Source organism: Pleurodeles waltl, chromosome 9 (assembly GCF_031143425.1).
Source record: "Pleurodeles waltl isolate 20211129_DDA chromosome 9, aPleWal1.hap1.20221129, whole genome shotgun sequence".
Classification (NCBI taxonomy): domain Eukaryota; kingdom Metazoa; phylum Chordata; class Amphibia; order Caudata; family Salamandridae; genus Pleurodeles; species Pleurodeles waltl.
In genome coordinates this window covers 763,065,919-763,091,496 of record NC_090448.1, presented here as the reverse complement: position 1 = coordinate 763,091,496, position 25,578 = coordinate 763,065,919, and the positions used below count along the sequence as shown (strand labels likewise).

The window sequence follows — 25,578 nt, the reverse complement described above, 5'->3', positions numbered from 1 at the left end:
GTGGGCAAAAGCTGCCAATGTATCTTCGGGGCTAACTTTCTTACCCCAGCCAACTACATAATTACCACAGATGTTACCTTAGAGGGTTGAGGTGCCCATTTGCAAGACCTATGGATAAGTGGAAAATGGTCTCCGTGTCAGATGAAAATGCATGTAAACATGTTAGGACTCAAATTTAATTAAGTTTTGAAGCGTTCCCGCTGAGGAGAACGGACTCGTCAGTGTTTATCTGCACAGATTATCCCACCAGTATGCACTATGTGAACAAACAATGGGGCAAAAGATCAGTGGCCTTATCTAAGGATGTACAAAAAATTTGGGAAAGGGTTTTGAGAATCCCAATAACATTGCAAGGAGTACATGTTCCAGGTACAAAAGCCATCTTGATGGACACATCCAGCAGAACCAAGAAAACTGCCACAAATGGGAGATCAGTCGGTCAACCTTGAACAAGATTTTCTACCACTGGGGAAAACCGACACTGGATCTCTTTCCAATGCAAGAGAACCAGAAATACCAATTTTATGCAAAATGGCACCAACAAGGGTCGGGGGGAATGCATACGCTTTTCCCCCGATCCCTCTAATTCCCAGAATTCTCAACAAAATGAAGAGACAATCATGTTGAATTATTTTGATTGCTTCAACATAGCCCAGACAGCAATGGTTCACAGAACGGTTACTACTATTGAAGACAAATCATATTTAGCTGAACCCTCTAAGGTCACTATTGACAATGAACCACAATCAAGTACTTAATCCAAATCCAACTTCCCTGCACTTATCTGCCTGGCTCCTGAATACCTTGAGTTTACAAGTATAAACATCACTCCAGACTGAAGACATATTCTTGCAAAAGGTAAAGCTGTCACACCACAAATAAAACATCTGCATTAAAGTGGAAGCTTTTCTGTTTCTTGTGCCAGAAAACACATATCCACCCTATCTTGGCTCTACCAGAGCAATCTTTACCTTAACTTTTATCACTGGTAAAATAGAGTTTAGTCCACACTTTTATTAAAGTACATCTAGCAGCAATCTCAAGTTTCAGACGTTTATCTGGTTCGCCATCATTATCGTGTAATAAAGTCTTTAAGCAGTTCCTGAAAGGTCTTTTCAGAGTTTTCCCTTCAAAACAGTCTCCTCCTCTGATTTAGTAGCTTAACACAGTACTTGCACAACTAATAAAAAGTCCAGTTGAACCTATTCACAAGACAGAGGTCAAATTTTGTGACGTGGATAATGGCATTGTTATTGGCTCTAAGGTCAGCCAGAAGGGTTCATGAAATACAAGCCAGTTTAAAGATGACACTAATTCTCAGAACCAATCCCAGCTTCAGCCCCAAAGTCCCTACGAATTTTCAACTTAATGAACCTATTGTACTAAAGACTTTCTTTCTGAATCCACAGATGACAACTGAGAAATTGCTGCATACACTGCATGTTAAAAGATGCCTGAAATATGGTTACTGTACACTACTAGAGCTGTCTTTACCTCGACCACCTTGTTCACTGGGGTGCCTCTTGAAAGTGTATGTCGAGCAGCAACATGGAAGATCAGGCATACATTCACGCAACATTATTGTCTGGATTCGTCGCAATACAATGGTGCGGCCGTGGGACATGGGGTGTTAAACCATTTATTTCAATAAGGTGTGCCTTTTGATTGTATTTATACCTGCCATCCGCTATTGTATTATGTTTATGATGAGCTTATAAATACTGTAACTGCTATCTATTCTGATTCAAGCATGTGAATCTAGGAAAGATCCAATACTGTAGAAGAAAATAAGTTACTTACCTGTAGCTGTAGTTCTCGAGTATTGGTATCTTTCATAGATTCACAGGCAAATCACCCTCCTCCCCATGGAGGCTCTCCTTATCATACAGGGATTCAAGTCCCACTAATGCTTGAAATTCGGAGGGAAGATGCCTCTGTGGGGAGTGTTGCCTGATTGGCTAAAGTCAGGTTCTTTATAAATGATGTGGATATGCTAATCAAATTAACATCTTTTAGCCATTATAGGTTAATTATACTTTATTGTACTGCTTTAGAAAATGCCGTGGGACTCCAACTTCGACAGGGAATGATTCAAACATATTAATCTATAAAATATACAAATTCTGGAGAATTATAGCTTATTTTCTTACTGTGATCTTCTCTTTGGAAAGTATGTCCAAATCCTGAGAAGGCATGTTCTTATTTAATAGAGACCTAATTATCTCCTATTTCAGCTACTCTTGAATCACGTTCTGCAATGCATCATAGAAAGTGTCAGACATGCCAAGCCCTTATGGAGGACCATACTTTGTATTTTTGAAACCCATTATCTCATAAATTTACTTTTCTGTGGAGGTCTCATGTAAATGAAAGCCACTCATTAGAGTATGAATGAGGGAATGTCTGTAAAATCAATATAGGACTTATATACAACAGTGTTCTAAAGGAAAGCACTCAAAAACATTGAATACGTTTACTGGGAATATCCCATGTAATGCCTCTGCAACCACAATGAATGTACCGCAGATCTATAAAGATATGAATGTAATTGTAGTATACAAATCATAAGTAGAGAGAATATTCTAATAAATGAAAGGGTACTACAGGTGACGGTGCATTGTAAGTGAAAATAAGTGAAAAATGTGCGGATAAAAACAATCATACGGTGTGCCTGAGTAGAACCCACACGAAAAGCAAATTAATTAGGTCTCTTAAGGTCCAGCAATGAATGCAGATGTGGTTAAGACTAAAAAGTCAACATTTTGACCTCTTAGAATCACTTGACTGGCTCTTCCTCAGGACAGAAATGTAGCATCCTTATCCTGAAAAGGGACGTGTGTCAAAACAACGTATAGGAAACTGAACCCGACGGCCGATGTCCTACAAGTAACACTAATGACTTGCGGTGTTTTGAATACAGCCAGGATGTTTCCCACCGGTGTATCGAATACAGGCAATACAGTTGGCAAAGCGAATCAGTCTCAGACCCAAAATCCATCAGGAATGCAAAAGGCTGCCATGCCAAGTTTCCTATATTTCTGTACTGAGGAAGAACCCATCAAGTGATCCTAAGGGGTTGAAACATCAACTTTTCAGTCATAACCATATTTACACTCATTGCTGGACTTTAAGAAACCTAAATCATTTACTTTACTTTTTGAATTTTATTTTGGTTCCTTTACACACAAAAATAGTACAGCAGAAGCATACATAAGAATTAGAAAGTCAAGGATCTAATTTCACCCTGCAGTTCCTAAAGAAAATGCTATCTGAATAATGCAAAAGTGCAAAGTGCAATCTGCTCTTTAGCAATCAGAAAATTAATAGAACTTTAATCAATTGCTAAAAAGCAATGTAAATATTTCTTAATAAAAATAATTGCTCTTTATGCTTACCAAATTAATTTCACAATACATTAAATAAACTTTGAAGAACTTAATATTATAAATTCCAGCAAAAATGTAATAACAGTATATTCTAAAATGCATATGTTACTCAAACTAAAATGCATTATTTTGAAAAATTGGAAAGGAAAATCTGGTACCATAAATCCATTCCTAACCTCTGATTTTTGTTTTCTTCCTCAAGCTGATATTTCAACTCTAAGTGACTAAATCAAAATATTTCCACTGTTTAAAAAAAAAAAAAAACTTTCCATTTTCTACTTATTTTGAATATAAAAAAACATTAAAATGCAGAATATTATTTTGGCAATAGATTTTTTTTAGCATACATTGCCTCACTTTATGCTTTCCAAATTTAATTAGAAAAACATCAGTTACACTATCAAGAACTGCAATACCTTAGAATAATTCCAAGAATAATGTCCAAAACAATACATTCCAAGGTGTGTATTGTGTAATTTACCCAAGCTAAAGTGTGTTATGTTGGAGAAGTGCAACAGAAGACTCTTTCCCTAATTGGATCAGAATATTTCACACTTTAAGAAAAACTGCTTCCCTTTCCTACTCATTTTGTATTTTAATTTGCCTTTATAATACCACAGAGCTAGAAGTAATTCTTTTTTATCAAAGGCAGAATATGCATTTTAACTAATTCCACTCTCTCAATTATGGAGATGGACACCCTGCCACACCGATCCATCATATTCTAAATCTTAACTTTTAGGGCTGGGTAACTAAATTCATGTAGCTCTTCAAAAACTCAGAAACTGTAATTGCCAAATAGCTAACTGGCTTTTTCTGGTAAATAATCTGCAAGGCTTGATTTTGAATAGTCACATAAGTGTTGAAGAGAAGAATCTCTGTTTTAGAAATATTTACTTGGTAAATGGAGAGCCCCGAAAATGTATTAAAGATATCAATCAGAGTTTGAAACACCCTCATCTCAGGTGCCAAATATTACACTAAATCATCCTCAAAAAGTTTAAGTTTTGTTGTTCCTGGAACTGCCACTTTCACCCACTTATACCAGCATAGGAAACAAGCCAGAAGCTCAATAAACAAAGCAAAAATAGATGGTGTCAAGGGGCACCCCTGCCTTGCACCCCTAGAGATCTGAAAGGGGTCCAGAGCCTTGCCATTTAAAGATATTGTGGTGGATGATCCCTCATATTTTGCCGCTATAGAACCTGCGAGCTGTATTGGAAATCCCATTACCTCCATGACCTGAAACAATTATTCCCAGCTCACAAGGTCAAAAGGTTTCTCTGCATCTATAAACAAGACTACAGCTGTGTTCTTGAGGGAACCATGCTCAGTCTAGTTGCCTGACGCACACTCTGGCTAGGACACAACCGCTTTCTCAGTAAGCATGGGGCCTGCAGCTTGCAATCAACAACTCATGGAGTGCTGGTTTTTGAAAAATAGCCATTGGCCAAGGGATCGGATCACCGTCTGAACTGTTTAGCGGCAAAGGGCCTCTCAAATCTGGCAATTCTAAAAGTCTGCAGCTTAAAGCCTAGCTACTAGACCCTAACGTGGTCAGTTCAAGATGCTGCTCGGTGCTTGGTGTACTTGCTCGGCCTACCTGGGGGAAATAGCAGCGGGCTCCTGGGGAGCTGGGAGACACTGAGTCGCTCAGGTAAGGAACGGTGAGGCTCCTGATGATTTACTTAGTGGCATCATATCCAAATGCATTTGAAGATATTTTTATATGAGTATACTTAAATATACATTTGGTAGTAATCCACTGTGCTCCCTGCAGAAAAAATGTGGACTCCTGCACATAAGAAAAGGCCAAGAGTATGGCAACCAAAAAATGTACTCTCTATGCCTCCGCTAAAAGTAAATTAATTCCCCCTAAAACAAAAGGAGATAACTGCTCTGGAGTAGAAGAAGTTGTCAACCAATTCCCTGTCTGCTTGTGTTGAACTCTCCGAGATCTCCCAGATTACACTGGATTCAAAGTAAAGACTAAGGACACCAGGGCCAGCCAGGAAAACCAGATGTTGCATGATGCAGACTCACTTCAATGGGTGGTCCCTAAGAACCAATCCTGAGATAACATTCCAGCAGTGTCAGGGAATAAGGAAAAGAGCGAAGAAGAGGCAAATATGAAGGGAACTCCAAGTACAACAAGCAATTTACAAAAAAGGCTGAGGTATTTTTTTTGTCCCACTTATCTAGTGTAAGCATCTGTTATAGTATCCTCAGTGCACGGAACGGGAAGACCATCCCCTTTTGCCTATCTTATAAGACAGTGTCCCATGTACGCATAAATATAAAAACTTTGTTAAAGCACCACTTTCATACACATTGTATTTAAGAAAAAGGCAATCCATAGTCAAACAATCATAAAGCCAGCTGTATGAAAAGATCTTCAGTCCTTTACTTTCATTATATTAAAATATATTCTTTATTCAAATCCTTCGTCTTTTTTCAAAAAGCATTTACATTGTGTTTTTCTCCCCGTTGCCAACACGATTCGTCCTTTCCCAAGACTTCTTCAGGGCTACAAAACATAATACGTAAGAATGTAAAACATTTCCCCCCTCTTTAAGAATTATGAGTTAATCTAGTTCACAGAATACCACAATCCACGATGTCTCAATAATTAGACAAATCACAAGTCCTCATCATATGACTTAAAGCAAAACATGGCACTCTTTTCAGTGTAGACTTCATTAATCTTATGCTGATATCTTGAGGTTATGTATCAACATACCTACCATTCATTAATTCAATACATCCTACCAACCTTTTACTTAAATCGCCAATTCATAAGCCTGTGTACCTTCAAACAGTAAATGGCCCATAGCATAGTATGTATATATCACTATAATGCACTCATTACTCATCATTATTTCATTGATCAAATCCCAAAGTTCAGATAGTCAAAAATTGCATGAAAATAGTTATTACAAAAGCTTGTTCAAACATTCCGTCTATACAACATTTTACTCAAAATCTTAACTTCATATTAAACCTCCCAATTCCACAAAGAAGTCTAAAGTTCCTAGTATGATGCCCACTAGTACCTCATGTCCAGCCTTCCAGATTAGCACAAAGGCCCTACGATCCTTTCAAAACGCGCATTCAGAACGTGTACATAGTCTTTATACTACCCTCACATGAAAGTTTTCAGCACTAATAAAAACATGTACCTGAGGAGTGTCATGCATTGTTCAACCATCTCCAGTTCATGTAGAGGGTTATCAAAATTAGTTCTGTCCTCTCGATTTTCTAGAGGCCCAATAAGCCCATCTATATGAATGGGCCGATGGTGGCTATTGTACGATCCTGGGACGTAGAACACAATGCCTTTAATAATCAGAAAAGTACCCAGTTGGAAGTAAAACATAACTTCTTTTCTAATCGGAGCAGAACCTTGTTGGGCAACATACTCAGTACTAAAGGTGCCCCAAATGCTGATGAATACTTGTTGTATTGCATACCTGTTGAATGTAATGTTTTGTTCCTCAGTCTCCAAAACGCGTAAAGAAATCAATTCTGTCTCCTAAATTATATAAATCACGGGACCATCCATGCATCAGGGGCATTGAATGGGATATTCCCTTCAAATATATTTAATGTTTTTGAGTGATTTCCTTTGGAACACTGTTGTATATATGGCCTTCATTACCCTCATTGCCCCATTTTTTCCCCCTAATTCTCTGTGATATCAATATAGGCAGTTAAATCATGCTGTATCTATGAGGTGTGTGTGGATTTCTTAATAATGGAATTCCTGCTTTGCTAAATTAAATAGTTGATTGGAAGTGACAGATATACTTTGGATGATGAAGACTGTATTGTGAATTGGTGGCATAAAATGATTTCGATGCGATGTGTATGTGTTCCTTGGAAATGTAAAGCAGTTGATACTTTTTAGCATTTACATGTGTCCCTTTGTTGGTCTAGTTAAAAACAGGTTCGTAAAAATAAGCAACCATTCAGGTATAATACAAATGTCACTTTTCAATATATAGACAGCATCTAATAAATTGAATTTTTTTTCCTTTGGTTCTTTTGAATTAAAAAACAAAACAAAAAACAAGGTATTGTTGGGATGCTAAATGAATTGTGTTGAAGCTATCTGTTGCTGTGCTAGATTTGTACTTTGTTTTTCTAAACCTACCCTTAATGATAAAAAAATGTTTACGAAGCTAAAAAGGGTGAAAATGCTTTGTGTTGTCCATCTATGAAATCCATAGACTGATATGGAATTAATACATTCACAAGCTTTAGTTCTTTTGTTAATTATTTTTTTACAAGTTTTCAGCAGTGAGTGCTTATTCCCCAAGTGGCACAAAGGTGAAGAAATAAAAAACACATTTATCATTATTGCACTGGATCCTAAGATACAACCAGACACCTTTTTAAGAATAAAGTTTACTGTGCAGACTCAATAAGTACAGTTGGTTATATTCATACTCAAATAATTGCATGTCTTGTTATTCTTTCACTAAGCCTTATTCAGGTAGACCCACATTTCTCTATGTACGAGGTGGCCTGTTTCCTTTCTACTTTGAAATAGCGTCTGGGCAGAACAACTGTTCTACAAAGCAAGTTATGCATGTAATATTGATTGCTGTCTATATTCCCAGGCAGAGGTACACTTGCCTATACATAGTTTTTTTTTTTTTTTTGCTTGCACCGTCCAATCCACTGGAAAAAATCATATTTATGTATGCACTGTATCATGTTTTGTTTGTGATTTTTATTATTTTAGGGCTCAAAAAGAATCTTGAGATCTAATGAAATCCTCCTTCCTGCCTGTGGATTGACAGAGACCGACCTACAGCTGACATTCTCACTCCAGGTACATTATGCTGAACTTTCTGCTTTCTGCTAAACATTGGGCGCTTTAAATAACCCTTTCTGAATACAGGTTCTTTGAGTTATTCATGGTTTTGATACACCATAGTGATGACTGTTAACTTATTTTGAAGATTAATATATTGATTATCCTCAGAGCTCTCTGGATTGCCTGTTTTGTCTGACTGAAAAGAACTGCTTAGGTTATGATGCCAGAGACCTCATGAAGTAGTTCGGATAGTTTTGCGCATGTGTGCTTTTGTTAGGCCAGCTTATTTTGTAAACAACAGTTAATATTGCTCATGATAACCAATCTGTCCACCTGCTGCAAAGAGAGTACAACTGCAACAGTATTACCAGGAAAACAGGAAGTGTAATAATGGCAGTATAGCTTACAGAAAGCAAATATAACAGTGGGACAGAAGCTAGCAACAGACTGCCTGCACCAACAATGCACAAATACCATGATAGTGTTAAGCCTACATTCACCCACCACCAGAAGCAGCCATTCTAACCTTAGCAGTTGTTCAACTGCCACAAAAGAAAACTATAGTTTTACATCCATTGCTCATTCATTTGATGTACATGTTGATCTTTACAAATATTATCTGCTACTCCTTTTCAGACCTACAAAAGGTGCACAATTTTTTCTTCAATGCATTCCGGTCTGTTCAGCTTTCTTCCTGTAGTATGGCTATCCATGACATCCTCACACTTCATGTCAGGCTGATGCCATTTACATTTTCCAAAATTAAATTTCAGCTAAATCCAAGTTTATTTAAAAAGTGAGACCTATTGGCTTTGTCAGTTCGTATCAGTTGTTGATGAGTACAAAGTAGTCCAATTGTCCATCAAAGGATTTTTGCTATATTCTCCACACAATATCCACACGTCAAATTTAAAATATTAGATATAAATATTCAAAATTAAACTAACATTTAAAACATATTTGAAAAAAAACATTTTTACTTTTTATTTAAATGAAAATAGTTAATGCAAAGTCTACATAGGAAATTGGATGTTTTTAAGACAAAGAGCACTCAGTGTTTTCTAGCAGTTCTGTCTCTATTTTCTGCTTGACCAGAGGAAATCACAGAAATCTAGTGCTCTGCATTTAGACCTTGTTCACTTTTCTGAATTCTTTTTCCATTCTGTTTTAATATTTGAAGGAAAAAGTTTAATACATGATTGCAAAATGTTCCTTTTGTTATGGAGTTGTTCAATGTGTGGTCGAAAGATGGACAGTGAATATAGACAATCAAAAGTCTTTTCTGTCCAGTCTGAAAACCAGTGGCCAGAAACAGAGATAGTCAGAGGGAATGAATTCAAGAGTCTTTGAAACAGGGATGAGCTTCTTATATTTAGGTCTCCCCTGCGACAGCGCATGTGTTCTAGCTTGGAAAATATATTGTAAACTACAAGGGGCTTGTAATGTAGTCTATCCACTACTTAACATTTGTTTGCTTCATTGCCACTCCCATTTGCTGCCTTCTAATTGGCTAGCGCATGTTGTCTTCACTTCTTCTTATTTCATATAGAGCATGGATCGTCTTTTCGCAGTTTCCACTCATTTTTTTGTGTTTTTGCTCGTGGGCGCTTTTGTCAAAATATGACAATTAACTTGTTTGAAATAAGCAAGACCAATTGCATTGCAAATGCTTGTTAAGCATTGCTTTAGCTTGATTGCTGCCCTTCGACTGATCGTGCTGTGATTGAGGTACTATTATTGGACTACGATTTTTTCTTCTTCCCTATTGTCCTTGTTGAACCTGTTTTGACATTTGGGTTTTTCTTGTGGCGGCAAGAGCATTAGTTGGAACTGCGTTTTCTTTGAGGGACTTAGACGATGGGGAGATGGGTATCATCTGTAAGGAGAGCCCTATTCAGCCTGTTGCTCTTCGATTAGTTTGACCATCTGTTACTGCATCAAGCACTATACACCTATAAGTAGGGTTACTTCTTCAGACTAATAGAAACTTATTTGGAACCTTTGCAACTGACCTGCACCTAGTTGATTAATTACACCTTTCCATTCTTTCCCTTCTTTTTGGATTATATCTCCTTGCTGGATTATCTGTGTGTCCCCTGAGGAAGGTGCATGGTCGTTTGACCATTTTGCACCAAAACGCAGGTCTGCACCTGTGCAACAGCCTCACTGGCTTGGATTGTAATCATATTGGTTAAGAGCATAGTAGATGAATATATGTTTTGTATTACATTGTCCGATTATATTGAATTGTTGTGTTCAGTTTGAGAAAAGCTATATTGATGAAGAATGGACCTGACAGTCACCTTAGGATAATTGTGAATGGGAGTTGTCTTTTTTATTATCAATTTTGATTTTTTTTCTTGACCTTTTGATTTGAGATGCCCGTCTGGAATTGTACAACACAGTTTTATGAATTAAGTAATGTGTGAGGTAAGAATGGTATGTTTGGATTTTGTGAGTTTGTTATATTTTAATGTTCTAGAGTGGGAGAGTTCTCTGTGTCTCATGTGACATTGACATATATCAAAATTGTTTTTGAATTTTGAAATAAAAAAAAGTAATATCGAAAAAATGTTCAATTGATGTCAGTTTTTCACTTTAAATGTAAGCGTCTCGTTATGCAGAGCCTATATTTGGGGATGGGTTGCTTTTTTCCTTTGTATTTATTATTTTTCCTGTCCTGCTCCAATATTAATGTGTTGGTTCCAGAGAACCCTTTATTCATATGGCCCCTTGCCATTTGGGCCAATTGTTTTACTACGCCAGGAAGCCCTTTTCTCCTTTGAAAAAGGATGTTTATTGTGACAACAGATGTCATCTATTTTTATTGTGATAGCAGGTGCTATCTGCTTTCACTAAGACATGGCCAGGGGAGGAAATTGTTTTATGTGTTTTATTTTTTGCCATGCATGGGGTGATTAACTGATTCGTGCAAAATCACAGTGGTGCTGTGCTAATACATAGTAATCATTGGTGAAAGCCAAAGATCTCATCTTTGAGGTTATTAGCACTATCATTGCCTTTTGTTCATTTTGTACAGTATTGGCATTGTCAACTTTGGCAATGATTGAGCCAAAGTTCATAGCAATGTGGTTTCTGTGCAGCATGGCTAAAAATAATAAGTGCACGCCTTATCAACGCAAATGGGTTCCACCTATGCAAGATTTACTGGCACTGTTAATGTTTTTTTGCATGTTGCACAAGCTGCTGGTTGAATAATGTCAGTGTGCTTCCCCTCCACAAATAAAATCTTGAGCATAAAATGCGCTGACAGAACATCGAGCAACTGGAATTATTGTAGTGGCAGAGTAGAGAAAAATTACATACTGGAGGAGTCCCTCAAATCGGGGCAGGGGGTTATTTGTGGATGGGCCAAGCAACAGGAGTTTGGAGGTGGCAAGCAGCAATGGGATGGTGGTGGTGGGGTGGATTAAGACAAGCAACAACGAATGTGGGCTTAGAGACAGCCTGCAAAACGATACACTCAGATGGAGTGCTACAGTTCCAAATAAAAAAGAAGAACCTCTGCAGGTATGCAAGCACAGACAAAGCTCCATTCTCCACGGCATAGGCACACACACAGAGCCTGAGGAGGAAGCCAGTGATGAGGTGGAGGTGCTGTCCAAAAAAGGAGGAAAAGTGATGTGGAAATCACCCAGTAGCAAGTAAAGGTAAGTAATGGGTGGGCTCTAAAGCCCCCTGTCAAGATTTTTTTCTCCATTACAAGAGATTTTGCATGCGTTTTGCAGACGAAACCTGGAAAGGTCCACGTTGCATCCATCCTTAATGCACTTTTATTTAAAAAAAAGAAAATTAAAAAAAGAAGCATATTAGACCTGGCTGTTTAATACGCTTTTAAACATTTTGAACACAAATCATTGCCAAAACCTGTAGCTCTCATAGGGTAGACCTATTGGCTTTGCCAGTATTTGTTTGAGATGTCACCCATGCCAGAAAGACACCTGTCAGACTGCTTCTGTTGGAAAGTAGGCAGTAGATGTCGTTGTCATTTTTTATGGAGCTTCAAATAAATTGAGGAACTGAATGGACTTTAGCACATAAACATGGATGTTGGAGCACTGGAGGTTTTAAAAAAGAAACACCGAATTGCAGTTATTACATCTGCATAAATGTTTTTACTTTTAAAAACAATACAACATGATTTTCTTTCTGTTTCATAAAACGTAATTACTATAAATAATTTTACATGTTATGGTATCCATCTTGAACGGGGAATATACTGATGGTTAGGAATACGATGAACATTCGTGTTTTAGAGAAATACTGTAACAGATAGAAATTCTAAAATCGGGAGCTGCAAAAGACTATTTATCAGCAGAGCTCCTATTCTCTAGGCGTCATACAGATGCTTAGTAAAACCAATATGGTGAGAACTGTACTTGTTGATACTGATTCACTTTAAAAGTATAATTATTGTTTAGCAATAAAAAATAAATCCATTCACCATGTCCGGTGATGCTTGCAATGAAGATTCAAAGCGAGCTTGATGGCTAATTAGGAGGGAGCAAGAGATGGTGATTACAATCCTTATGAAGAAGAAACGCCACTGAATAAAATGGCTCGTGGTATGTAGGCGTGGGTACATAGTGCAACAATTGTTTCAATCAAGGACTCCAGTTTAAAAGGAAAACAAAGCAATTTCAAAATTGTTTCTAAATGGAAAAACTTCCACTTAGCTATGGAAGATAACGTTCAAATTCTGACATCATATGGAGCGAGCAAAAGATAAATAGTTCATATAGATGAAAAGACGGAATCACAGGCACAGTAGAGGTAGAAGGAGTTAAAAGAGGGAAATCCGTTCAGGTTGTACAGGGAGTGCAGAATTATTAGGCAAATGAGTATTTTGACCACATCATCTTCTTTATGCATGTTGTCTTACTCCAAGCTGTATAGGCTCGAAAGCCTACTACCAATTAAGCATATTAGGTGATGTGCATCTCTGTAATGAGAAGGGGTGTGGTCTAATGACATCAACACCCTATATCAGGTGTGCATAATTATTAGGCAACTTCCTTTCCTTTGGCAAAATGGGTCAAAAGAAGGACTTGACAGGCTCAGAAAAGTCAAAAATAGTGAGATATCTTGCAGAGGGATGCAGCACTCTTAAAATTGCAAAGCTTCTGAAGCGTGATCATCGAACAATCAAGCGTTTCATTCAAAATAGTCAACAGGGTCGCAAGAAGCGTGTGGAAAAACCAAGGCGCAAAATAACTGCCCATGAACTGAGAAAAGTCAAGCGTGCAGCTGCCACGATGCCACTTGCCACCAGTTTGGCCATATTTCAGAGCTGCAACATCACTGGAGTGCCCAAAAGCACAAGGTGTGCAATACTCAGAGACATGGCCAAGGTAAGAAAGGCTGAAAGACGACCACCACTGAACAAGACACACAAGCTGAAACGTCAAGACTGGGCCAAGAAATATCTCAAGACTGATTTTTCTAAGGTTTTATGGACTGATGAAATGAGAGTGAGTCTTGATGGGCCAGATGGATGGGCCCTTGGCTGGATTGGTAAAGGGCAGAGAGCTCCAGTCCGACTCAGACGCCAGCAAGGTGGAGGTGGAGTACTGGTTTGGGCTGGTATCATCAAAGATGAGCTTGTGGGGCCTTTTCGGGTTGAGGATGGAGTCAAGCTCAACTCCCAGTCCTACTGCCAGTTCCTGGAAGACACCTTCTTCAAGCAGTGGTACAGGAAGAAGTCTGCATCCTTCAAGAAAAACATGATTTTCATGCAGGACAATGCTCCATCACACGCGTCCAAGTACTCCACAGCGTGGCTGGCAAGAAAGGGTATAAAAGAAGGAAATCTAATGACATGGCCTCCTTGTTCACCTGATCTGAACCCCATTGAGAACCTGTGGTCCATCATCAAATGTGAGATTTACAAAGAGGGAAAACAGTACACCTCTCTGAACAGTGTCTGGGAGGCTGTGGTTGCTGCTGCACGCAATGTTGATGGTGAACAGATCAAAACACTGACAGAATCCATGGATGGCAGGCTTTTGAGTGTCCTTGCAAAGAAAGGTGGCTATATTGGTCACTGATTTTTTTTTGTTTTGTTTTTGAATGTCAGAAATGTATATTTGTGAATGTTGAGATGTTATATTGGTTTCACTGGTAATAATAAATAATTGAAATGGGTATATTTTTTTTTTTGTTGAGTTGCCTAATAATTATGCACAGTAATAGTCACCTGCACACACAGATATCCCCCTAACATAGCTAAAACTAAAAACAAACTAAAAACTACTTCCAAAAATATTCAGCTTTGATATTAATGAGTTTTTTGGGTTCATTGAGAACATGGTTGTTGTTCAATAATAAAATTAATCCTCAAAAATACAACTTGCCTAATAATTCTGCACTCCCTGTATAGAACGTGCTGTCTACGCAGTAAGTCTAGCACAGGCTTCTCAAACCAGTAGTTCGTAAGTTACTGGCAGTTCTCCAGCTGCTGCAACCATCTCTCCTATTTTCAGCCCAACCTATTAAATTAGAAGCTTTTGCTTGGATATATTAATATACACATCCCAAAATCTAAATGTGTATTCTGGACAGAAATGTGTATATTTTAATAATTTATAACCTGATGTTTGGAAGAAACTAGTTAAATTAACAAAATATATTTAAGTGAAAAATCAAAAGGCGCAATGGAGACTTGGTACTTTGATTATTAACTTTGTGCCAGAGGCATTTCATTTGTAGCTGTTATTTCGTTACAGTGTTGAGGCATTCCAAATTGATAAAGCCTTTTTCCCAGTTCTGCTGTCAACCCTGCCTGGTGAATTGAGGTGGTCACTGTTTTTAGTCCTGCATGGGGTGGCTTTCTTGACAGCTGTAGCCCCTATAATCACATTAAGATTATGAGTAGCTCATTATAATTTTAATTGAACATAAGGCACTCTTATTTCAGAAAAGGTTGGAGATCCCCTGATCTAGGAACTAGAAAGAGCCTATAAGAGTATTTCTCTTAACTGAAACAACCGACAAATTCCTACACTAGTTTTTCTTAAACTGTGGTCTAGGTACCCCTTGGAGTCTGTAAACTATACTCGGGGGGGAAAGGAAGGTGGGAAGGGGGGTCTGTGACTGCCCAGCAAATTAAATAATATTAACATATCAATAAAGTGCATATAAATGAAGAAGCAACATCTAAAATCTTTAGTAAGTGTGAAGGAATTACATTTTTTAAAGATTCTAAATTCTAATGAAGGGTTAAAAATTAAGTTGGTGTCCTCCGACTGATTCGTGAGAACAATCTGTACAAGAATGTAGAAATGTTCCAACCTTCCCATTAAAATTGTCACTTTATATTTGTTTGTAAATTAAATAAGATATTTCATCATTTGTTTGTTTGATGAATGCCTGTTGTCTGTATTTTTGTGTATTGTTTCACAGTTCAAATCTTCAAAAATGCTTAGCCCAGGGCTCCTGTCTTCCAGGAATGACTAAGTGGGATTCTCCAGATTCCAATGATTCAGTGGTGGTCCCCGGATTCCATTAATGTTTAAGTAGGGTCCACAGAATTCAAAATATTAGAAACCACTGCCCTAGACAATTTGTCAGAGCTTTAATAATGGCAGTTGAACAGTTGTTTGTAAAAAGAGCCAGAGATTTCAAGAATGTACATGGTTTAAAAACATGTGTAGATTGTTAGTGACGTGTGAACAATTATTGAAAACACAACTTATTTGAAAAGGCGCACAAATACTCATTTTAACAAGAAAGTTACATTAAAGCATTCACAAACATTCTAGGAGCCATTATTGAATTGCACGCTACCCATGCTGAAGTTTGAGTGTATAATCAGGGTGCAGACCATGATGATGCCTTATAAACGAATAATTAACAACACATGCTTGCCAGGAGCAACGTAGATTAGAAAACTCATTCAGGGAATAAAAAATAAATAAAAAAGTCCTAAACATGTTATTGCCCATTATACTTGCTAATAAATGTTGGTTGATGGGTTGTTTATATCATAAAGAGAACCCTGAAGAGTTAACAAACAGAAAGAAGTTTGAGTCACAGCCTGAGTGGTCAGTTGAACACTACTGTATCACAGGCATGCCCAAGATTGGATCTGAAAAGCTTCTACAATTGCTCTCCAGCGCCAGCAGGTGGCTTTGACCTCATTTCAATGCCAGATGTGGAATCATGATGATTTACTCCATTTCTGTTCTAGTTCTACACCTTTCTACAGTCTGCAGATTGGCTCTTCATCTTGTCCGAGATTTTGACCTCACACAAACATTTTTCTTTTTTGGTGCATTGGGGATAATGCCACCACCAAAACGCTTCAAGTTTTGCTGACCTTTGATGGATGGATAGATGGATATCCATTACACACTCACATGATTACCATCTGTGGTGCCTCGGCTCGAAGCTCGACACATTGCAGTGCAACCTCTGTCGACAAGTGCACTATAAAGCCATCAAGAAGCGTTGACCACACTTTTTATGGCTCACTCCTAAGGTGGCCATCAGAGCTGTCAAAACCAGGTCACGGTTATGATCAAGATCAAGGTCCCCTTTGAGGTCACTTGCCTCTCCAAAGCCCTCAATGGAGAAGAACCCACACCTCAAGAAGTGTTCTACTTCCCCTCGTCATTTCAAGAGTGCAGGTGAGACACCACTGGATCATCTACTGTGGATCTAGAGTTGTTGGAGATACCCCCTTGCGCAGCCTCTTGTAATTCTGGATCCCGCGCCATCTCCTCCACCACCTCCTTCCCTGCTACAGCTGGTTTTGGTGCCCATCTACTTGAAGGATCCAGCGCTGGGAGCAGATACGTCTATCCTAATGCAAGCCATGATAGATATTTTTGGAAAAGGTGGCGGTGTCCACTGAGGGGAAACTTTGGTCCTATGAGGCCGGTCGGTGAAGCTTTTGGTGAAATGCCTTCACAGCCTTTAATGCCTTATGGGTTAATTTTTTGACCCTAACTGACCTGACGCCTCAAACGCCAACATGGCTACCAATATTGCCCAGCATAGACTGCAGAGAGACTCAGATGATTCGTCAAGGAGATGATAATGGTGCCCCATCTTCTGATACCCTAGTACTTCAAGAGGCAAGTGGTATGGATACCTCCCCAGACGTTGATGTGTAGCCCTTCTCCAGGTCCTGCTCCCCAGAAATGTATTATTTTAAGTCTGTATCAAAGAAAGCGGAATAAGTACTTGAGCTGCCATTGCCTACTATGGAGTATCACCATAACATTCTCAAGGACATTTTACAGATGGATCAGTCTGCCAGTGAACCATTGCTTCCCCTTAAAAAGTCATCAATAGACACCATCAAAGGTACCAGATCGAAGCTATCTTCTTCTTTGGTAGTCTACAGAAATCATTGCTCATTTGTACAGACCAGCTCCTGGAGATCCAGCCTTCATTTCTACACATCCTTCACCAAAGAGTTTAGAGGATCAAAGTTCTTCTACCTCCAGACTTAACTCAGGAGCCCTTTCTATGACTCCTTCCGATAGGGAGTCCCAAAACCTGAAGGTTATGGAAAAGACAACCTTCTCTGCAGGAAGTCTTGCTCTCAGATCTGTAAGTGGCCTTTCTCCTTAGTTGCTATATGCATGTCCTTTCGAATATGGTACGTTCTGTTGCTCCCGTTCTTCTGAACCACCTAAGGGATCACTTCATGGAAGGTGTGAAAGAAGGATGTGACTAGGCACATCATAAAGGCCACCCTGAACATTGTTACCTGAGTGGCGAGGGCCATGTGTTCATCTATCACTTTAAGAAGACATGCCCTGCTTTGATCCTCTGTTTTTCCACAGATGTGCAAAATACGCCTGTGCACATGCCATTCCACATAGACCGTATATGTGGTAAAAAAGTAGATGATCCCCCAGAGTCATTTAATGAAGGTAGGGTGACAGCCATGCCACTAGACCTCCAATCTCTGGTTTGTTCTTTTCAGGCTTTTCATTAACCACATCCATTTGCCAGAGTCTTTTAGAAACGGCTTCAAGTACAGGTTCCTAGTAAGCAGCAGAAATACCCTTTAATCCACCACTACGGAAGACCAGGAAAAGGACCTGCCAAGCATTTCCATCTATTTCTCCCCAGCACCACCAAGGTAATAGCAGTAGTTCATCTGTGAAGGAGCATGTCATGCCCCTGTTAAGGACAGTACCCCTTTTTCTAATTGCCTGGAATGACATTGTAAAGAAATGGCCCCCTGTTGCAGTTACCCCCCACTTTTTGCCTGATACTGATGCTGACTTGACTGAGAAGTGTGCTGGGACCCTGCTAACCAGGCCCCAGCACCAGTGTTCCTTCACCTAAAAGGTACCATTGTATCCACAATTGGCACACCCTGGCATTCAGATAAGTCCCTTGTATCTGGTACTTCTAGTACCAAGGGCCCTGATGCCAAGAAAGGTCTCTAAGGGCTGCAGCATGTCTTATGCCACCCTAGAGACCCCTCACTCAGCACAGACACACTGCTTACAAGCCTGTGTGTGCTAGTGAGAACAAAATGAGTAAGACGACATGGCACTCCCCTCAGGGTGCCATGCCAGCCTCTCACTGCCTATGCAGTATAGGTAAGACACCCCTCTAGCAGGCCTTACAGCCCTAAGGCAGGGTGCACTATACCATAGGTGAGGGTACCAGTGCATGAGCACTGTGCCCCTACAGTGTCTAAACAAAACCTTAGACATTGTAAGTGCAGGGTAGCCATAAGAGTATATGGTCTGGGAGTCTGTTTTACACAAACTCCACAGCACCATAATGGCTACACTGAAAACTGGGAAGTTTGGTATCAAACTTCTCAGCACAATAAATGCACACTGATGCCAGTGTACATTTTATTGTAAAATACACCACAGAGGGCACCTTAGAGGTGCCCCCCTGAAACTTAACCAACTATCTGTGTAGGCTGACTGGTTCCAGCAGCCTGCCACACTAGAGACATGTTGCTGGCCCCATGGGGAGAGTGCCTTTGTCACTCTGAGGCCAGTAACAAAGCCTGCACTGGGTGGAGATGCTAACACCTCCCCCAGACAGGAGCTGTGACACCTGGCGGTGAGCCTCAAAGGCTCACCCCTTTGTCACAGCCCAGCAGGGCACTCCAGCTTAGTGGAGTTGCCCGCCCCCCCCGGCCACGGCCCCCACTTTTGGCGGCAAGGCTGGAGGGAACAAAGAGAGCAACAAGGAGGAGTCACTGGCCAGTCAGGACAGCCCCTAAGGTGTCCTGAGCTGAAGTGACTCTAACTTTTAGAAATCCTCCATCTTGCAGATGGAGGATTCCCCCAATAGGGTTAGGATTGTGACCCCCTCCCCTTGGGAGGAGGCACAAAGAGGGTGTACCCACCCTCAGGGCTAGTAGCCATTGGCTACTAACCCCCCAGACCTAAACACGCCCTTAAATTTAGTATTTAAGGGCTACCCTGAACCCTAGAAAATGAGATTCCTGCAACTACAAGAAGAAGGACTGCCCAGCTGAAAACCCCTGCAGCGGAAGACCAGAAGACGACAACTGCCTTGGCTCCAGAAACTCACCGGCCTGTCTCCTGCCTTCCAAAGATCCTGCTCCAGCGACGCCTTCCAAAGGGACCAGCGACCTCGACATCCTCTGAGGACTGCCCCTGCTTCGAAAAGACAAGAAACTCCCGAGGACAGCGGACCTGCTCCAAGAAAAGCTGCAACTTTGTTTCCAGCAGCTTTAAAGAACCCTGCAAGCTCCCCGCAAGAAGCGTGAGACTTGCAACACTGCACCCGGCGACCCCGACTCGGCTGGTGGAGATCCAACACCTCAGGAGGGACCCCAGGACTACTCTGATACTGTGAGTACCAAAACCTGTCCCCCCTGAGCCCCCACAGCGCCGCCTGCAGAGGGAATCCCGAGGCTTCCCCTGACCGCGACTCTTTGAATCCAAAGTCCCGACGCCTGGGAGAGACCCTGCACCCGCAGCCCCCAGGACCTGAAGGACCGGACTTTCACTGGAGAAGTGACCCCCAGGAGTCCCTCTCCCTTGCCCAAGTGGAGGTTTCCCCGAGGAATCCCCCCCTTGCCTGCCTGCAGCGCTGAAGAGATCCCGAGATCTCTCATAGACTAACATTGCGAACCCGACGCCTGTTTCTACACTGCACCCGGCCGCCCCCGCGCTGCTGAGGGTGAAATTTCTGTGTGGGCTTGTGTCCCCCCCGGTGCCCTACAAAACCCCCCTGGTCTGCCCTCCGAAGACGCGGGTACTTACCTGCAAGCAGACCGGAACCGGGGCACCCCCTTCTCTCCATTCTAGCCTATGCGTTTTGGGCACCACTTTGAACTCTGCACCTGACCGGCCCTGAGCTGCTGGTGTGGTGACTTTGGGGTTGCTCTGAACCCCCAACGGTAGGCTACCTTGGACCAAGAACTGAACCCTGTAAGTGTCTTACTTACCTGGTAAAACTAACAAAAACTTACCTCCCCCAGGAACTGTGAAAATTGCACTAAGTGTCCACTTTTAAAATAGCTATTTGTCAATAACTTGAAAAGTATACATGCAATTTTTATGATTTGAAGTTCCTAAAGTACTTACCTGCAATACCTTTCGAACAAGATATTACATGTTAAATTTGAACCTGTGGTTCTTAAAATAAACTAAGAAAAGATATTTTTCTATATAAAAACCTATTGGCTGGATTTGTCTCTGAGTGTGTGTACCTCATTTATTGTCTATGTGTATGTGCAACAAATGCTTAACACTACTCCTTGGATAAGCCTACTGCTCGACCACACTACCACAAAATAGAGCATTAGTATTATCTATTTTTACCACTATTTTACCTCTAAGGGGAACCCTTGGACTCTGTGCATGCTATTCCTTACTTTGAAATAGCACATACAGAGCCAACTTCCTACATTGGTGGATCAGCGGTGGGGTACAAGACTTTGCATTTGCTGGACTACTCAGCCAATACCTGATCACACGACAAATTCCAAAATTGTCATTAGAAATTCATTTTTGCAATTTGAAATTTTTCTAAATTCTTAAAAGTCCTGCTAGGGCCTTGTGTGTTAAGTCCCTGTTTAGCATTGTCTTTTAGAGTTTAAAAGTTTGTTAAAGGTTTGAAATTAGATTCTAGAAACAGTTTTAGATTCTTTAAAAAGTATTCCAACTCTTAGCAAAATAATGTCTGATACAGAGATGAATGTGGTGGAACTCGACACCACACCTTACCTCCATCTTAAGATGAGGGAGCTAAGGTCTCTCTGTAATATAAAGAAAATAACCATTGGCTCCAGACCTACCAAAATTCAGCTCCAGGAGCTGTTGGCAGAGTTTGAAAAAGCCAACCCCTCTGAGGATGACTTCACAGATAAAGAAATTAGTGACTTGGAGGGCAATTCCCCCCTTCCAGTCCTAAATAGGGAGACCAGGGCCTCTCAAGCCCTGTCTCCAAAAATGATAGCCAGAAATGTTGCTTCCCTCACAGGAGGGTCCAGCATTTCTGAAATCACTGAGGATGCTCTCAGTGAGGATGACCCCCTGTTAGCCAGGATGGTCAAAAGATTGGCTTTGGAAAAGCAGCTCCTAGCCATAGAAAGGGAAAGAAAAGAGATGGGCCTAGGTCCCATCGATGGTGGCAGCAACTTAAATAGGGACAGAGATTCTCCTGACATCCTAAAAATCCCCAAAGGGATTGTAACAAAATATGAAGATGGTGATGACATCACCAAATGGTTCACAGCTTTTGAGAGGGCTTGTGTAACCAGAAAAGTAAACAGATCTCACTGGGGTGCTCTCCTTTGGGAAATGTTCACTGGAAAGTGTAGGGATAGACTCCTCACACTCTCTGGAAAAGATGCAGAATCTTATGACCTCATGAAGGGTACCCTGATTGAGGGCTTTGGATTCTCCACTGAGGAGTATAGAATTAGATTCAGGGGGGCTCAAAAATCCTCGAGCCAGACCTGGGTTGATTTTGTAGACTACTCAGTAAAAACACTAGATGGTTGGTTAACTGGAAATGAAGTGTGTGACTATGTTGGGCTTTATAATTTGTTTATGAAAGAACACATTTTAAGTAACTGCTTCAATGAAAAGTTGCATCAGTATCTGGTAGACCTAGGTCCAATTTCTCCCCAAGAATTGGGAAAGAAGGCAGACCACTGGGTCAAGACTAGGGTAACCAAAACTTCCCCTGGGGGTGACCAAAAGAAAGGGGTTACAAAAACTCCCCAGGAGAAAGTGGGTGACACTAGAAACAAAGAAAAAGAGTCCTCTGTAGGCCCCCAAAAACCAGAACAGGTGGGTGGGCCCCAAGACACAACCCAAAACAAAGGTGGGTACCAGGGTAAGAACTGGGATGCCACTAAGGCATGGTGCCACAACTGTAAACAGTCTGGGCACCACACCAAGGACACTTCTTGTCCCAAAAACAAACCCCAGAACAAAATTCCAGGGGTAACCAGTGTAGCCATGGGAGATGACTCCTCAGATGAGGAGGTCTTCCTAGCCTTCAACTGGAAACAGGGCCCAACAGGTGAGTTGGAGATTCCAGAGGGAAGTAGACACTTCCACCACCTACTGGTGAATGGAATCCCAACCACTGCCCTGAGAGACACTTGTGCCAGTCACACTATTGTGCATGACAGGCTGGTGCTCTCAAACCAGTACATCCCAGGTGAGACTGCCAGGGTAAGAGTTAGCCTAGACAGGGTCACTAAGAGGCCTGTGGCTTTAGTGCCCATAGAAGTGGGTGGCACTCTTAGCTGGAGAAGGGTAGTAGTCAGTACAGACCTCCCCCTTGATTGTCTCCTTGGAAATGACTACCCAGAGGTTAGTCAGAGCCCAAGAGAGAAACTGGTCCAGTGCCAGTCCTCTCCCAAGGATTCTGGAAGTCCTGCCTCTGCAGTAAATGCAAGCAGGCCCCAGAAGAAGAAGAAAAGAAAACAGAGTAGGAAGGGTGGACAACCCTTAGCCAAGGTTACAGCAAGCCAAGGAGATTCTGCTCCAGTAGGGGAGAACTCCAAAAATGGCCCTGATAAAGTCCAACCTGACCCACAAGAAGTCCTGGCTAGTCAGGCAACTGTTAAACCTGAGTGGGTGGCTCCTCAGCTAACAGAAGAAAGAGTGGAAGAAGGGTGTTTACTACAAGATGTGGTAACCCCCCACTCCAATACAGCAGACAGGCAACCTGAACCCAAAGAAGCCTGTAACTTAGCCCCTTCCCTTTTAGGTGAAGAGCTAAAGGTGTGGTTCTGGGCACTGACAGCTGTCAGTGGCCTCTGCTGGGTGTTAGCCTTTATGGCTGCACTATCCTTAGCATGGTGGTCTGACCCCATGCCAAATAGCAAGTTAGGCCCCCTGACCCTATTGGTCATGGTGGGGTTACTCCAGCTCTGGGTAACCTCTCTGGGTAAGCTAGGGGTGACCCTGGCCAAGATAAGGTTAGCAGAGGTGGACACCTCTAAGACCAAAATAGAAAGAATGGGTGGAGACATTGAAGAGGCAGACAAGAGGCAATTCAGACTAGGTCCTATTACTGTGGAAGTGGGTCAGTTCCCCAAAGGGAATGACCTGAACAGAAGGATGTAAGGCAGAGTAGGCCCTGCAACTAACCAGCCTATTTCTCCTACTCTTCCTCGCCTGGCAGACTAGGAAGACTCTCCCAGCTTGGGCTGAGTCTCCTGGCCTGTAGGCTGGGGGGGGCTTGTGTAAAGAAATGGCCCCCTGTTGCAGTTACCCCCCACTTTTTGCCTGATACTGATGCTGACTTGACTGAGAAGTGTGCTGGGACCCTGCTAACCAGGCCCCAGCACCAGTGTTCCTTCACCTAAAAGGTACCATTGTATCCACAATTGGCACACCCTGGCATTCAGATAAGTCCCTTGTATCTGGTACTTCTAGTACCAAGGGCCCTGATGCCAAGGAAGGTCTCTAAGGGCTGCAGCATGTCTTATGCCACCCTAGAGACCCCTCACTCAGCACAGACACACTGCTTACAAGCCTGTGTGTGCTAGTGAGAACAAAATGAGTAAGACGACATGGCACTCCCCTCAGGGTGCCATGCCAGCCTCTCACTGCCTATGCAGTATAGGTAAGACACCCCTCTAGCAGGCCTTACAGCCCTAAGGCAGGGTGCACTATACCATAGGTGAGGGTACCAGTGCATGAGCACTGTGCCCCTACAGTGTCTAAACAAAACCTTAGACATTGTAAGTGCAGGGTAGCCATAAGAGTATATGGTCTGGGAGTCTGTTTTACACGAACTCCACAGCACCATAATGGCTACACTGAAAACTGGGAAGTTTGGTATCAAACTTCTCAGCACAATAAATGCACACTGATGCCAGTGTACATTTTATTGTAAAATACACCACAGAGGGCACCTTAGAGGTGCCCCCTGAAACTTAACCAACTATCTGTGTAGGCTGACTGGTTCCAGCAGCCTGCCACACTAGAGACATGTTGCTGGCCCCATGGGGAGAGTGCCTTTGTCACTCTGAGGCCAGTAACAAAGCCTGCACTGGGTGGAGATGCTAACACCTCCCCCAGACAGGAGCTGTGACACCTGGCGGTGAGCCTCAAAGGCTCACCCCTTTGTCACAGCCCAGCAGGGCACTCCAGCTTAGTGGAGTTGCCCGCCCCCTCCGGCCACGGCCCCCACTTTTGGCGGCAAGGCTGGAGGGAACAAAGAGAGCAACAAGGAGGAGTCACTGGCCAGTCAGGACAGCCCCTAAGGTGTCCTGAGCTGAAGTGACTCTAACTTTTAGAAATCCTCCATCTTGCAGATGGAGGATTCCCCCAATAGGGTTAGGATTGTGACCCCCTCCCCTTGGGAGGAGGCACAAAGAGGGTGTACCCACCCTCAGGGCTAGTAGCCATTGACTACTAACCCCCCAGACCTAAACACGCCCTTAAATTTAGTATTTAAGGGCTACCCTGAACCCTAGAAAATGAGATTCCTGCAACTACAAGAAGAAGGACTGCCCAGCTGAAAACCCCTGCAGCGGAAGACCAGAAGACGACAACTGCCTTGGCTCCAGAAACTCACCGGCCTGTCTCCTGCCTTCCAAAGATCCTGCTCCAGCGACGCCTTCCAAAGGGACCAGCGACCTCGACATCCTCTGAGGACTGCCCCTGCTTCGAAAAGACAAGAAACTCCCGAGGACAGCGGACCTGCTCCAAGAAAAGCTGCAACTTTGTTTCCAGCAGCTTTAAAGAACCCTGCAAGCTCCCCGCAAGAAGCGTGAGACTTGCAACACTGCACCCGGCGACCCCGACTCGGCTGGTGGAGATCCAACACCTCAGGAGGGACCCCAGGACTACTCTGATACTGTGAGTACCAAAACCTGTCCCCCCTGAGCCCCCACAGCGCCGCCTGCAGAGGGAATCC

The 25,578-nt window shown here is 41.9% G+C and overlaps 1 protein-coding gene across 3 annotated transcripts in view; it reads left to right on the top strand.

Moving 5' to 3' along the window:
* PACS1 (phosphofurin acidic cluster sorting protein 1) overlaps positions 1-25,578 on the top strand; it is a 1,571,500-nt gene that overhangs the window by 345,134 nt on the left and 1,200,788 nt on the right. For all 3 annotated transcript variants that reach the window (XM_069207928.1, XM_069207930.1, XM_069207929.1), the window contains exon 3: positions 8,134-8,223. In XM_069207928.1, coding sequence (XP_069064029.1) covers positions 8,134-8,223 — 90 coding nt within the window. The remainder of the gene's footprint in view (positions 1-8,133; positions 8,224-25,578) is intronic.